Source organism: Herpailurus yagouaroundi, unplaced genomic scaffold (assembly GCF_014898765.1).
Source record: "Herpailurus yagouaroundi ecotype Mexico unplaced genomic scaffold, PumYag 181, whole genome shotgun sequence".
NCBI lineage: Eukaryota > Metazoa > Chordata > Mammalia > Carnivora > Felidae > Herpailurus > Herpailurus yagouaroundi.
The window spans coordinates 1,679,673-1,692,297 of NW_024412412.1; the positions used below are offsets into that span (position 1 = coordinate 1,679,673).

The 12,625-nt window shown below is 45.4% G+C and overlaps 1 protein-coding gene across 1 annotated transcript; it reads right to left on the bottom strand.

Moving 5' to 3' along the window:
* Positions 1 to 8,399: 8,399 nt before the first annotated feature.
* On the bottom strand, positions 8,400 to 8,795 carry LOC121039943 (40S ribosomal protein S15a-like). Its single transcript, XM_040490396.1, has one exon. The coding sequence runs from the start codon at positions 8,793 to 8,795 to the stop codon at positions 8,400 to 8,402; it is 396 nt and encodes a 131-aa protein (XP_040346330.1).
* Positions 8,796 to 12,625: the final 3,830 nt, after the last annotated feature.

Here is a 12,625-nt window from a genome sequence, read left to right on the forward strand (position 1 = left end):
AGCAGCCATGTAACGAGATTTGAAATCGGATGGTTGGGCCCCTCTTTTGTTTTATCCTTCTTTTTAAAAGTTGGTTGAGCCACTGTGGTAAAAAGCTGCTGTAGTTCTCTCGTCTTTCACTGGGAAATCGGAACAAAATTCCTGGCCCATCCACCAACCTTGAAAAAACTCTGAAAGAAAATATTAGCGAAACAAATGAAACACCCCCTGGAAAGAGATGGAGATTCGGGGCAGAGGAGGTTAAGTGCTCACGGAAGACCCCTGCTCCCCTCTGAGAACACGGGGTTATGTGGGGGAGTGACCGCTCACCCCCATCACCTCGGTCACGCCATCTACAGAATTGGCTAAGGGGCTGCGAGCGTGAGAGATTTGTGCCATATCGCAAGCCTGGCTCGTCAAAAAGGTCCTGTTCGATAACCCGTCTCTTTTCTCCATTTGATTGGCTGACATGAAGACAACCCCATTATCATGATGTTAGGAACCACAGATGAAGAATGAAAAAGCCACATGGCAGACCAAGCCCGGGTGTTTGAGTCACCATTTGGAGAGCTCCTGGGAACAGGAGTACTTTTCGGGGGGACATGTGTGGGCGACAAGGTAGGGCCAAGGTAGATGTCATTGTACTGATGACTCCTGGTTCTTACCCTGGGTGGTGGGCTCACACAAGCTCTGCTTGACGCTCTGAACCATAGACGTGCTGGTCTCCTGCTCCAAGTCTCTTTGGTCGTCCCTGCGTCTGCTGCTTGCTCCCAACCCCCCTTTCACGTGTCTTTCCTCAAAAACATTTTTGTAGCACATTTGACATCACTTGCTTTTCCTTCTAAGTAGTCCACAATTAAGGAAGCATAGCTTATTCATCTTTTGAGGACTCAATATTTCATGCCTGAAAAATTGTAGGTGTTCTATTGGCTGAAAGAATCAACAGTATTATCCAAAATAACAACTAGCTTTAGCGCTATCAGGAAATTGTTATTACGTCAGATCATTAAAAGAAATTTATTTATTTACTTATTTTTGAGAGGAGGGAAGGCAAAGAGAGAGAGGTTGAGAGAGAATCCCAAACAGGCTCCGAGCTGTCAGAGCAGGGCCCCGTGTGGGGTTTGATCCCAAGAACCATGAGATGGTGACCTGAGCCAAAACCAAGAGCCAGACGCGTAACCCACTGAGCCCCCCAGGTGTCTGTTATTTAGGATTTTTTAAAATCTGACATTTAGCAGAGAAATATTCCACATTCACACGTAAATGTGCCGACTGGTGTGATATTTCATGATCTACAAACAAACAGGACATTTCAAAGTCTTCCAAAAACCTCACCAGAGGTCTGAAGTCTCACACTGGGGCTTTATAAATAAGTACTACGGTTCATTATCGGTTATGGATCAGATAGTGGAGAGTCCATTCAATGTAATGAAGAAATACTGAACAAATCTCACCCCAAGTCTCTGCTTGTTTGGGAGCCTTCATCGATTTTCAGTATACCGGTTGTGGTTTCGCTGGATTAATTAGCACCTGTCTCGGAAGACTGATCTTGTGTCCCAAATCATCTACTTCCTCTTTCTTGGAGAAATAGATATTCAACAGAAATGACTGAAACCCACAGAGATCATTACCCAACACGAATCCATCATTTCTGTACCACCGCAGATGTATTTTTCAAATTTGGTGGAAGCAAAGTGTTGCCTAGATTTTTTTTCTTTGTAGTATGTAACCTGGAAGCTGTGGGTCTTGTGTATGTTTGCAATTTCTGCCATATTGGTGCATTGGGACTTTAATGGTGCGAAAGTTTTGGGGGTCACCAATTAATTATTTTGTCAGTTGCACTACAATCGTATGACAAATTACAACAAACATTTAGAGACCATGGTATAATTAGGTTATGTCCAGTATAGAACATCGCTGTCCTGGCGAGTGAAAGAAAAGTGTGTGGGTGGCTTTAAGCTCATCTCTGCCCCCCGGCCCCTGTCTTTCTGTCTCACCAGATGAGTGGAGAAATGCACTCGCTAAATCAGCAGCTTCGTGGTATGTGCCGGGCGAAGTATTAAATTGCCTTGGGAAAGGGTAAAATGTCTAGACACGTGGCAGCAGTGGATGTCAATAATTGTGCAATGCGCTGGTTTCCTCAGAGATACATGGGTCTTCTTCAGAGGCCAATCAAACGTGCCGTAAATCACCGGGAACGACAGTGCCTGCCTATAGAAGGTCTGTGGCGGCTCTCATCTCCGCAGCTCCCCGTTCACAAGTTTCTTGGGGAAAGGGAGTCCCCCTCTGACTTCTACCTGGGCCCTCCCCAACATAACAGCCAAGTGTCACCAGCTGCTAACTTCTGCCAACTGTCGTCAGTCTCTGGTCTGTCCATACGCCCAGGCCTGGAGGACACTGCGAGATGAGGGAGGGCATGGTGCCCAGTTCCCCGTGAGACGGACGGCATCCCTGAGGAGCTAAGGCCCCACGTGACCGGTGGGCCACAGGGCATTTCAAGTGGCCACGGGCTTCCTTGGAGGTGCCAGTGCCCTCAATCCCGGATCTGAATATCTTCCTTTCCCTGGTTCACATTTACCCAAACGCATGGCATGAGTTGTTATTGGAAGGGTGGGAGGAGCGTTTGCAGGTGCATTCCAGATGTTACCTGGCACTTTCCTGTCCAGGCCACAGTGTTCCTCCTGGAAGGGTCCTGGGTTGATCGGGCCTTGTGGATCCTGAGGGTCGTGATTCTCTCCCGCAATGACTCAGGCAAAGCTGCTTCCGCACCTAGACGTGACCTCAGAGCCCTTACCTGGCTGTGCTGAGTGTACGTGCTCCCGGAAGGGCGGCTGAAGGACAAATTCTGTTTCCTCACGAGCACACGGTCCTTCCTGGAGACTTGTTCTTTCCACGCGCCGGAGGGCTGGGACCAGCTCTGCTGTGTTTCAGCTTTTCATCTGTTTATTGAGAAAGTGATTACCTATTAGAATGTCTTCAGTCCTCTAGAGAAGAACTCTTCACACTGGTTCCGTGGACATCTGTGGACATGGCCTCGTGGTGCTGAGAAGGGGATTTAACCTTCTTCTGTTTTGTCTTTTTATTAGGCGAGTAAAGTTCTCTTAAAAATATCTTTTTTCACAGTGATTTATTTCCTAGTGATGTTTTAGTAGAACGTGAGCTTGCTTTGTTAAATCAACGTTTTCAAAATTAGAGGTGATGAGTAAGGCTGAAGATAAGGAAGAACAAATGGAAAAAGTTAGAAAATTTCTGCTTAAGAAAAGCCATCCCCTTTACGTAAAATGCCTTTGAAGAATTTTGTAGAAATATAGAATCCAAAATATATAACATTTTCTTAGATTATAACTGCAATCGAAACCTTTTGACTGATGAATTCTTGCCATATGATGTACTGAAAATTTTTTAGTTGTGTAGGATTACATACACAGAAGCACAATTATCAAGTATTTGCCTGAAATAATTTATGGAGAACTACTTGTAGTTGAACCCAGAACCACAAGGTTTGAACTGTGCTAGTCCACTTTCACACAGATTTTTCCCCAGTAAAGACAGTATATACTATAAATGTGTTTTCTCTTCCTCATGATTTTTAAAATTACATTCTTTTCTCGTGCTTACTTTCTGATAAGAGCACAGTATGTGTGTCCTTATATATGCACAGTATATATGCATATGAGATAGGTGTTAGTCAACTGTTGAGGTTATCAGTACGGCTTTGGGTCAATAGTAGGCAATTAGTAGTTAAATTTTGGGGGTGTCCAAAGTTACAGGTGGGTTTTTGATCACACTGGGACCAGTGTCCCTCATCCCTGCATGATTCAAGGGTCAACTGTGCACAGAAATCATTGTACTAACATTCTGCTGTCCTCTTTCTGTAAAACAGTGGGAAAGCTGAGGTGAATAATTTTATCAGTTAGAGCTCACAGTCAGGAAATGACGTATAATACTAGCAATTACAGGTCGTGTGAGTTACACCATGCACGGACACGGAACAGAGTATCCAGGGCGCGGTCCACGGCGCAGAGGACACAGGACACAGGACCCCAGTACACCTGAGTGCGCATACTCACAGAGTCCGCATCTCGGGATGCACAGTGCAAGGGCATAGGACACAGTGAGGGGTTCACAGGACACGGGACACAGTCCTCAGTGCAGCATAGACTCCAGAGCACTTAGCACCAAGTGCACAGCCCATGGTACCCACAGCGCTGGCCGCTCAGCTCACAACAATTTTTTACCCAATTTTATTCTTGTCATGTTTTTTTCTTTTTTTAAATGTTTAAGTGTTTATTTATTTTTGAGAGAGACATAGAACGCAAGCAGGGGTGGGGCAGAGAGAGGGAGACACAGAATCCAAAGCAGGCTGCAGGCTCCCAGCTTTCAGCGCAGAGCCCGATGCAGGGCTCGAACCCACAAGCCGTGAGATCATGACCTGAGCTGAAGCTGGACACTCAACCGACTGAGCCACCCCGGCGCCCCTGTTCTCATCATGTCTTTAAGGCTTATATGTATTTGATCTTTGTAGGTCAACAGTTTTCTGTAGTAACAGAGTTGTCATAATAACACATATAAAACCAATTTTGACTTAAATTTCATTTTGACTAATAGAAGAATAACTTGAAACACTGTATCGAGGAATTTTTACACGTAAAAATCAAGCAAATGCAATATCTCCTTTGGGGAAACCAGTGATCTTCACTGGAAAAGCTCTTAAGGGATTAGAGTCCTTATCTGCCTTCCTCTCACCTGCCTGGGGCTGCAGCTCCCGGGCGTGTTTCAGTCTTGAAGGCAAGATAATAACCGATGTGCCTTGGATGGAGCGGCCGGAGTGGGAGGGCTTGGAAAGCCAGCAGGTCCTGGTGACTGGTCACTTCCTGGGATGAATGTGTGCAAGGAAGGCAAGGTCACTTCTAGTTTTTCCTATTGGTAAATGAAGACAATGGCGGTGCCATGGTGAACGACGCTCTTTGATCTGACAACATGGGGACATCATTGTCTGCTCTTTCCTTACCACAGAGTAGACGGCTTTATAAACCTTCCCTTGTCACCACAGCGAGGGAACGGATGCATATCTTGGGTGGTTTTTCCTGTGTTTCATTTGTGGCACAGGCTCCACTGTTTCTGGTTGGCCAAGGAAATAGTTTCATCTGCCAGCTTTCCAATTCCAATTTCCAATTCCAAGTGTCCTTGATGCTTCTGGGGGAGGGCTCTCATGCAGTCAGTGGCTTGATGGGCTCCATATTTAAGAACAAACCAGTCTCCAGGTCTCTTGGTCACTGTCGCATGACCCTGTACCTTCTACCTCATGGTTTCCAAACCGCTGTTTCTTTCCAGCCTCTGGCCCCACGCGGTCACCCCACACCGGCCGTGGAGATGTTTCTTGGAGAAGAGAGTCTTGCTGTGAGTGAGACTTGTCACCAATTTACCTGCTTGTTTGAAATTTTAAACCAAAAGCATTCAATATCAAATGGAAAGCATAATTAACCATGGCTTTCTGTTTCGTTTGCCAAGGGAAGAAAACTCTAGAATGGCCCTTAGTGAGTGTTGGACATGCAAGCTGTGACCTCTTTTCCAATACGAGGTAATTAGAGAGCATCTCTCTCCCTTTCCAACTCCCACCTCAAAAACTCTGGTGAATTTGACTCAGTTAAGCATCTCAGGAGGAAAATTTATATCATTTAACCTAAAGGAAATGAATAAGTTAGTGCATAATCAGTTGGTGAATCACCTCACAGTTTCTTCAGAAATGGAATAAATTTATACTTTGTAATAAGAGTCGGAAAAAGAAGTCAAAGTCATAAATATTTTTACCACCCGAGACCCCAAAACTCATCTAATTGCTACCATCCCCCCACCAGGAGCTAGACCCGTCTCCCTGTCTCATCACGTGCTGATATCTACCTTGCTGTGAACAATTCACTGGGACTCCTCTCCACCTCACCCCCTTCCTCTCCCAGCTTGGAGCCTGCTCAGACCATATCTGAGTGTAACACTCTCTTCAAGCTCTGTACTTCAGACGATTACAGTAATACTTCTGCTAAAGTGTGAGACCAAACCCCTTGCTTTCTCTGAAGATGGGAAAACAATACTGTCAGACTTTCCGCATGAGTTGGAGAAATTCTTCGCTGAGGTCTTGCCCCATGTGGGACCAATACAGGAAGTTAAGTGTTCCAACCCATTACGTCTCCATCAGGGATAAAAAAAAAAAAAATGTTGGAATAATCTGAGTGTGATACATACAGTGGGCCCAGTTTCATAGCCGGGCTGGATTGTTATATTAAAAGACTATAAATCCAGGACTTTTTCTCTATGTCTCCCCGGGTCCTTCGACTGAGAGGATCTGTCATTTGGGGGATGTTTCTGCAGAACTCACATTCTTGGATTATCAGGTGAGGGATCACCCCGTTAATTTTCATAAAAGCATTTCATTGGGGGCGCCTGGGTGGCGCAGTCGGTTAAGCGTCCGACTTCAGCCAGGTCACGATCTCGCGGTCCTTGACTTCGAGCCCCGCGTCAGGCTCTGGGCTGATGGCTCGGAGCCTGGAGCCTGTTTCCGATTCTGTGTCTCCCTCTCTCTCTGCCCCTCCCCCGTTCATGCTCTGTCTCTCTCTGTCCCAAAAATAAATAAACGTTGAAAAAAAAAATAAAATAAAATAATAAAAAAAAGCATTTCATTGTACATTTTGTTTTTGTTCCTTTTACGTGTGCACGTGCGGAGTTCATCTCTTTTTATTTATTTATTTAAAAAAATTTTTTTTTCAACGTTTTTTATTTATTTTTGGGACAGAGAGAGACAGAGCATGAACGGGGGAGGGGCAGAGAGAGAGGGAGACACAGAATCGGAAACAGGCTCCAGGCTCCGAGCCATCAGCCCAGAGCCTGACGCGGGGCTCGAACTCACGGACCGCGAGATCGTGACCTGGCTGAAGTCGGACGCTTAACCGACTGCGCCACCCAGGCGCCCCGTTCATCTCTTTTTAAAAATGCAGTTGCACAGGAAAAACCACCACCACATTTCTATTCTTACTTTATTGTTATTTGTCAATATTTCTTTACTTTGAGAGAGAGAGTGAGAGTGAGCACGAGCAGGGGAGGGGCAGAGAGAGAGGAGGGAGAATCCCAAGCAGGCTCCACACGGTCAAGGCAGAGCCCAACACGGACTCCATTCCATGAGCTGTGAGATCGTGACCTGAGCTGAAATCAAGGGTGGACGCTCAACCCACTGAGCTACCCAGGCAAGGAGAACAGAAATCCAAAGAGGAGGAAGGATGAAGGAGACGAGGGAGAAGTAACAAGGAAGCCAGGCGGTCGTGGGGACCGAAGGAAATGCTGTGAAGGCAGAGGAAAGGGCAGAAAAACATGAAGTGGATGTAAGAGCCCAGGGAAGGCTGAGGGAGGATGGAGAGAATCCCATGGTACTGCTTCCGAGGCCACACGCCCGATAGAATGGAAGTTTAGTTGTGTCTGTTTCCCCCCCCAGTAAACACGAACGATCTGATATCATGGCATACAGTTCTTAGTAACTGCAAGAGACACACATTTTGAAATACAGCGTGCCCCATATAATGGACTGGGCTCTGGGTCTCCTTGTTCCCTCCATTTCTTACTTGTGGTAAGTCCCACTCAATCCTCTTTCCTCCTCCCCCACCCGTGGTCACCTGGCCCACAGTGGCACCGAGTGAAAGTTTCGTCAGTGACTACCGCTACCCTCTCTGCTTCAAAGAAGTCTTCTGCAACATAGAAAATAGCATGGTTATCCTGGTATCAGCAGGTTGTTGTGCATTTTATGGAGCCTGTGTCCCTGGTGAATTTTCGTAAACTTAATATAAACATAGCATCTGCTACAGCAATCTCTATGGTGATCTTAATCGGTAACATGGAGAGAGGATGTGCTGTTTATGTCCTGTCCCTGAAGCACAAGCACATGGATTATGAAAGCAGGGGAGAGAATCGGGCAAGTTGCAGACTGTATTCTTCTGTACCCGGGCAAGTTTCAAGTGCAATATGGAAAGCCGACCTGCCAAGACACATGTAAGCATGAAGGAGAAGACTCTAACGCGACCGGCTGAGATCTAGTTCAGGAAAGGTCCATTCGGGGGTATGGGATACACGGTAGTTCTTAGACCCTCATCTTAGTCCGCTCAGGCCGCCACAGGCTGGGGCTTTTACACAACAGAGATTCACTGACTCACAGTCTTGGGGTGGGAAGTCCCAGATCCAGGTGTGGGCAGTGTAGACACTATCTGTCCCCATGTCCTCACGTGGTCATCCCTCTGAGCATGACCGCGTCCTCCCCTCCTCTTCTTAACAGGACATCTGTCATACTGGAGTGGGACCCACGCCAACAGCCTTGTTTTACCTTAGTTACCTCTCCCTTTTTTCCCTCTGAGGCATTTGATTTGCATGTGTGTATTACCTCCCTAGAAAAGGAATCCCGGGGTTTTCCCTCCTGTGTGTTTTCGCCTTGCTCCTTCATGGTCCACGATGCCAGCTAAGGTTGTTGGTGCATTGAAACCAAATTGGCAGGGCGGGAGCAGATCATCCTGCCATTTTTCTAGATCTTTGAGTTGTGCGTCACGTCTGGGGCTGGTCACTCCACGCGTGTTTAGCCTGCCCGTCAGGGTCACAGCAGTCTTCCCGTCTCTGTGATCATCAGTCATTTCAAATTCACCAATGTAAACACGCCTCATCATCACAGTTAGAAACCAGAGGATGACTTTGGAGCAGAGCCTAAGAAGAACCTGGTGTTTGCCTCTCTTACTGGCATTGTTGCTGCCCTTGAGAGCATCTGCCAGGGCGTTCATGCGTACCATCATGGAGGCATGGAAAAATGTCGGAAAGAGCTTAATCATCTCTTTAAAGACCCGAACTCTAAACACAGTCACCTTCTGAGATCCTGGGGCTTCGGACTTCTAAATATGAGTTTTTGGAGGGACACAATTTAGTCCATAACACTTTCCAAGATTTTTTTTTAATCTTTAGAGTTATTTAGAGTTTCTCTTTATATACATATTTTTTTCTTATGATCGTCTTGTGGGGTCCCTTCTAAGGCCCCCATCTCAGTCCTGGAGGGACCCTGTGTATCTCCACATGCTGTGTAATTTCCGTAATCACCAACCACCCAACTCTTAGCCCACTGATTGTGTCTTTCATTTTTATCTTTACGTCCCCAAATTTTTACCTTTACTGATTAGAGTTTTTAAAACTTTGTAGTACTTTATTTGCTAACAGTAAGTTTCCATGAGTTTAAAAAACACTCAGGGCGTGTGTTAGAGAATTATAAACAAGGACAGCCATAAAGCATACCATTTATTGGCAGCGAAATATCTGTGGCCAAATACCTTTCATGTATTATTACTCTTTTTAATTTCAAACTTGCAAAGTAGATACATAGTTCTGCCCTGTTCTGTGAATAAGGGATCTGGATCTCAGAAAGGTGAGGTTTCTTGTCCAAGGTCATCATGGTAGAACTTAACCATGAATGACCGAAGCTAAAAATCACGCATCCCCCATGGAGGCTGCATTAAATGTTGACTCGTATATCAGAAGCTCTGTTGTTAAAGATTCATCCATTCATTGACTACACTTCCATTTAATAAACATCTATGGAGTTGCTGCCGTGTGCTAGGCATCTACTCTAGCACACACTGAAAATGAAGAAGATTGTATGCACACACATACGCACACATGCACAAACATGCACACGTACACATGCATACACACATGTGCCCACAGAGTCTACCATTACTGCTACTTGAAGCTGACCCTGCAATCCTCTAAAATAACATGGAATTTATTCCATGTGCAGCTGCTGGAACTCAGGTCAGAAGAACTGAAATGAATATTTACATTTTGGACAAGTGATCTTTGAGAGAACTTCTACAAAGAACTTGTCATTTAGGTTAAAAAAGAGGTTAGCATTACTGTGGTGTAATGCCACCTTAGATACATGTGGCAAATGGCTACAAAACTTTGAAGGGATTGGCAGGTAAAGTTCTGGGCTGTGGACTTAGAGTATTGAGCACCATCACACATCTGTTCTCTGATCTTCAAAAGGGTGCAACATCTGTGAGCCCCATCTTCTCGTGTATCAATTTCATGATCATTATGATTCTGTCGAGCTCCAAAGAATACGGCTGCAGATGAGGTGAGTTGGAAGGTGCTGCATTTACAGAGTCTAAAAGTTTTGTCTACTTCCCCCACCAGGAAAAGCCAACCGAAGGAGTTTTCCCATGCATTTGGGGAGGTCAGAGAGGGAGACGGAAGTTGAGAAACCAAGGGAGGTGCATAGGAGTCACTTGGGAGACGAGACAGCGGGTGGGACAGAGAAATGGCTGTGATTACAGAGGAGTTGAAAGAGCAGGAAAATGGCTTGTATGTCCTGTGAATGTCCTAGGTTGAAAGACACGGAGTTGCTGCTGTTCACGTGGCCCCCAAAGTGGTGGTTGCACAGGCATCAGCTGAATGCATTCGCACGCATTAGGAACATTTACATTTAATCTTTCTTGGATTCTTATGCGATGGGATTGAGGATTGCAGGGAGCCTCATCCGTCAAATTATTTCGGTAACCATTGACAGTTGGCTGTGACGGCCAGCTCGGTAGTTTGGAACTCATTCCTTTTTATTCCTTTGTAAAAACCCACCTCCTCTTCTTCCATTCAGCTCTTAATTATTGGTGTTTTCCAAATATCATCATTGGCTCTCTTCATACACATTTAAAAAAATTAGAGGCTTTAATTTTTAGAGTTTTAGGTGTACTGAAATATTCAAAAGAACAATATTCAATATTATTGAAAGACTGGGTGCAGAGTGTTCCCTTATTTCCCTCCCTCTCCCCCATACAGTGTCCCCTAATATGAACATCTTGCATTACTTGGTATATTTGTTATAACTGATGAGTCAATATTGATACATTGCTATTAACTGAAGTCCAGAGTTTACCTTAGGGCTCATCCTTTGTATCACATATCCTGTGGGTTGGGACAAATGTATTTGCCATTGCAGCAACTTCCAGAATAGTTACACTGCCCCACATCCCTGTGTTCCACCCACTCACCCACTCACCTCTTCTTCCCACTCACGGGCCGCCTCTAAACTCTCTAAGGACTCTACAGTTTTGATTTTTCAGAATGCCATACAGTTGGAATCACACAGTATGTAGTCTTTTTGGCTTTGCTTCTTACACCTAGCAGTGTCCATGAAGGTTTCTCCATGTCTTTTCATTTGATCGACCTCATTTCTAGCTCTGGATAATATTCCATTGTCCAGATGGACCACTGTGTGTTTACCCGTCCCCCTATTAAAGGACGTCTTGGTTTCTTCCAAGTTTTGGCAACTGTGCATAGAGCTGCTATAAACATTAACGTGCAGATTTTTGTTGGGACGTTAAGTTCTCAAGTCATTTGGGTAAATCCTGAAGAACCCGGTGGCTGGATCACACAGAAGGAGTGTTTTAGTTTTGTGAGAAACCGCCAAACCGTCTTCCAAAGTGTCTGCACCATTTTGCATTCCCACCATTTAACTACGTTAAAGACACCTCCATCCCTCGGGGACCTCAAGTTAAGCATTTTCTAATGTTAGCTCATTTACTGTGTGGTTCTGATCCTGATGATTGCTGATTTTCTCGGGGTGTGGCTATTTAGAGTCCTGGTCAACAGCACACTCTCTCCCAGGACGCTCTCTCTCTGCCTCCAATGTCGGACCACCAGGGAGGCAGAGCCATCGGTGGCGTGGAAACCAGACAGAACTGAGCTCGGTTATGGCTCAGTATTTTCTAGCTATTTGTTTGACCTCAGTCAAGACACTTGAGTCCTTAGTTTCCTTGGGTGTGAAACGGGTCTAGTAATTAAAAGTTACTTAAGAGAAGTTAAGGTAATGAAGATAGACCTTGAGCACAGAATGGTTGCACATGAAATACATATTAGCTCTTGCTGGTATTAAATGCTTGATCATTTATTCTGAGCTGAACACAATGTATTTTCCCTGCCCCCCCCCCCCGCCATGATTTCTCTCCTCATTGCTGCCAGTCATCTTCCACTTGGACTGCCTCGCTGTCCTTTTCTCTGATTGACCGCCTCCAGTGTCTTTCTTTGGTCATCTCGGACTTTCTTAAAGAACCGTCCCCCTCTAATACAGGACCGATGATATAATTTCATGCTTAAATATCTTCCATGGAAACCAAAATCAAAATCAAGTCCTCGCTTGTTTATAATGCTTACAAAGACCTCCGCATAAACATGGCCGTAGAAGTCTCTGTGAGCTTTATATCCATCCAGAGGCAGCAAAGTGCCTTGGCTCGGGTCTCTGTGCAAGTCACAGCATCCACCACCCCCCCCGTGTCCGTCATCTGGTGAAGCTCAGATGGCAGCTGCTGTTTCTGTTTGTTTTGTGCCCACCTGTCCTCTCAGCGAACATCCTCTTGACTCACATTCTGGAGTCAAGATCTCCAGAACCTACTCATCTTGTAACTGAAAGTTTGCAGCCTTTGACCACCATTCCCCTCATTCCCACCCCCACCCCCCACCCCTCGACGGACTCTCTTCACCGTGCTCCTGTGACTCTCCGACATTGGTCGTGGTGACTATTTCATAATGTATATCAACACATCAACTTGTGCACCTTATACATGCAATTTTTATTTGCCAG

Coding starts and splice junctions, on each gene's coding strand:
- LOC121039943 (XM_040490396.1), bottom strand. CDS start 8,795: ATGATGGTACGCATGAACGCCCTGGCAGATGCTCTCAAGGGCAGCAAC.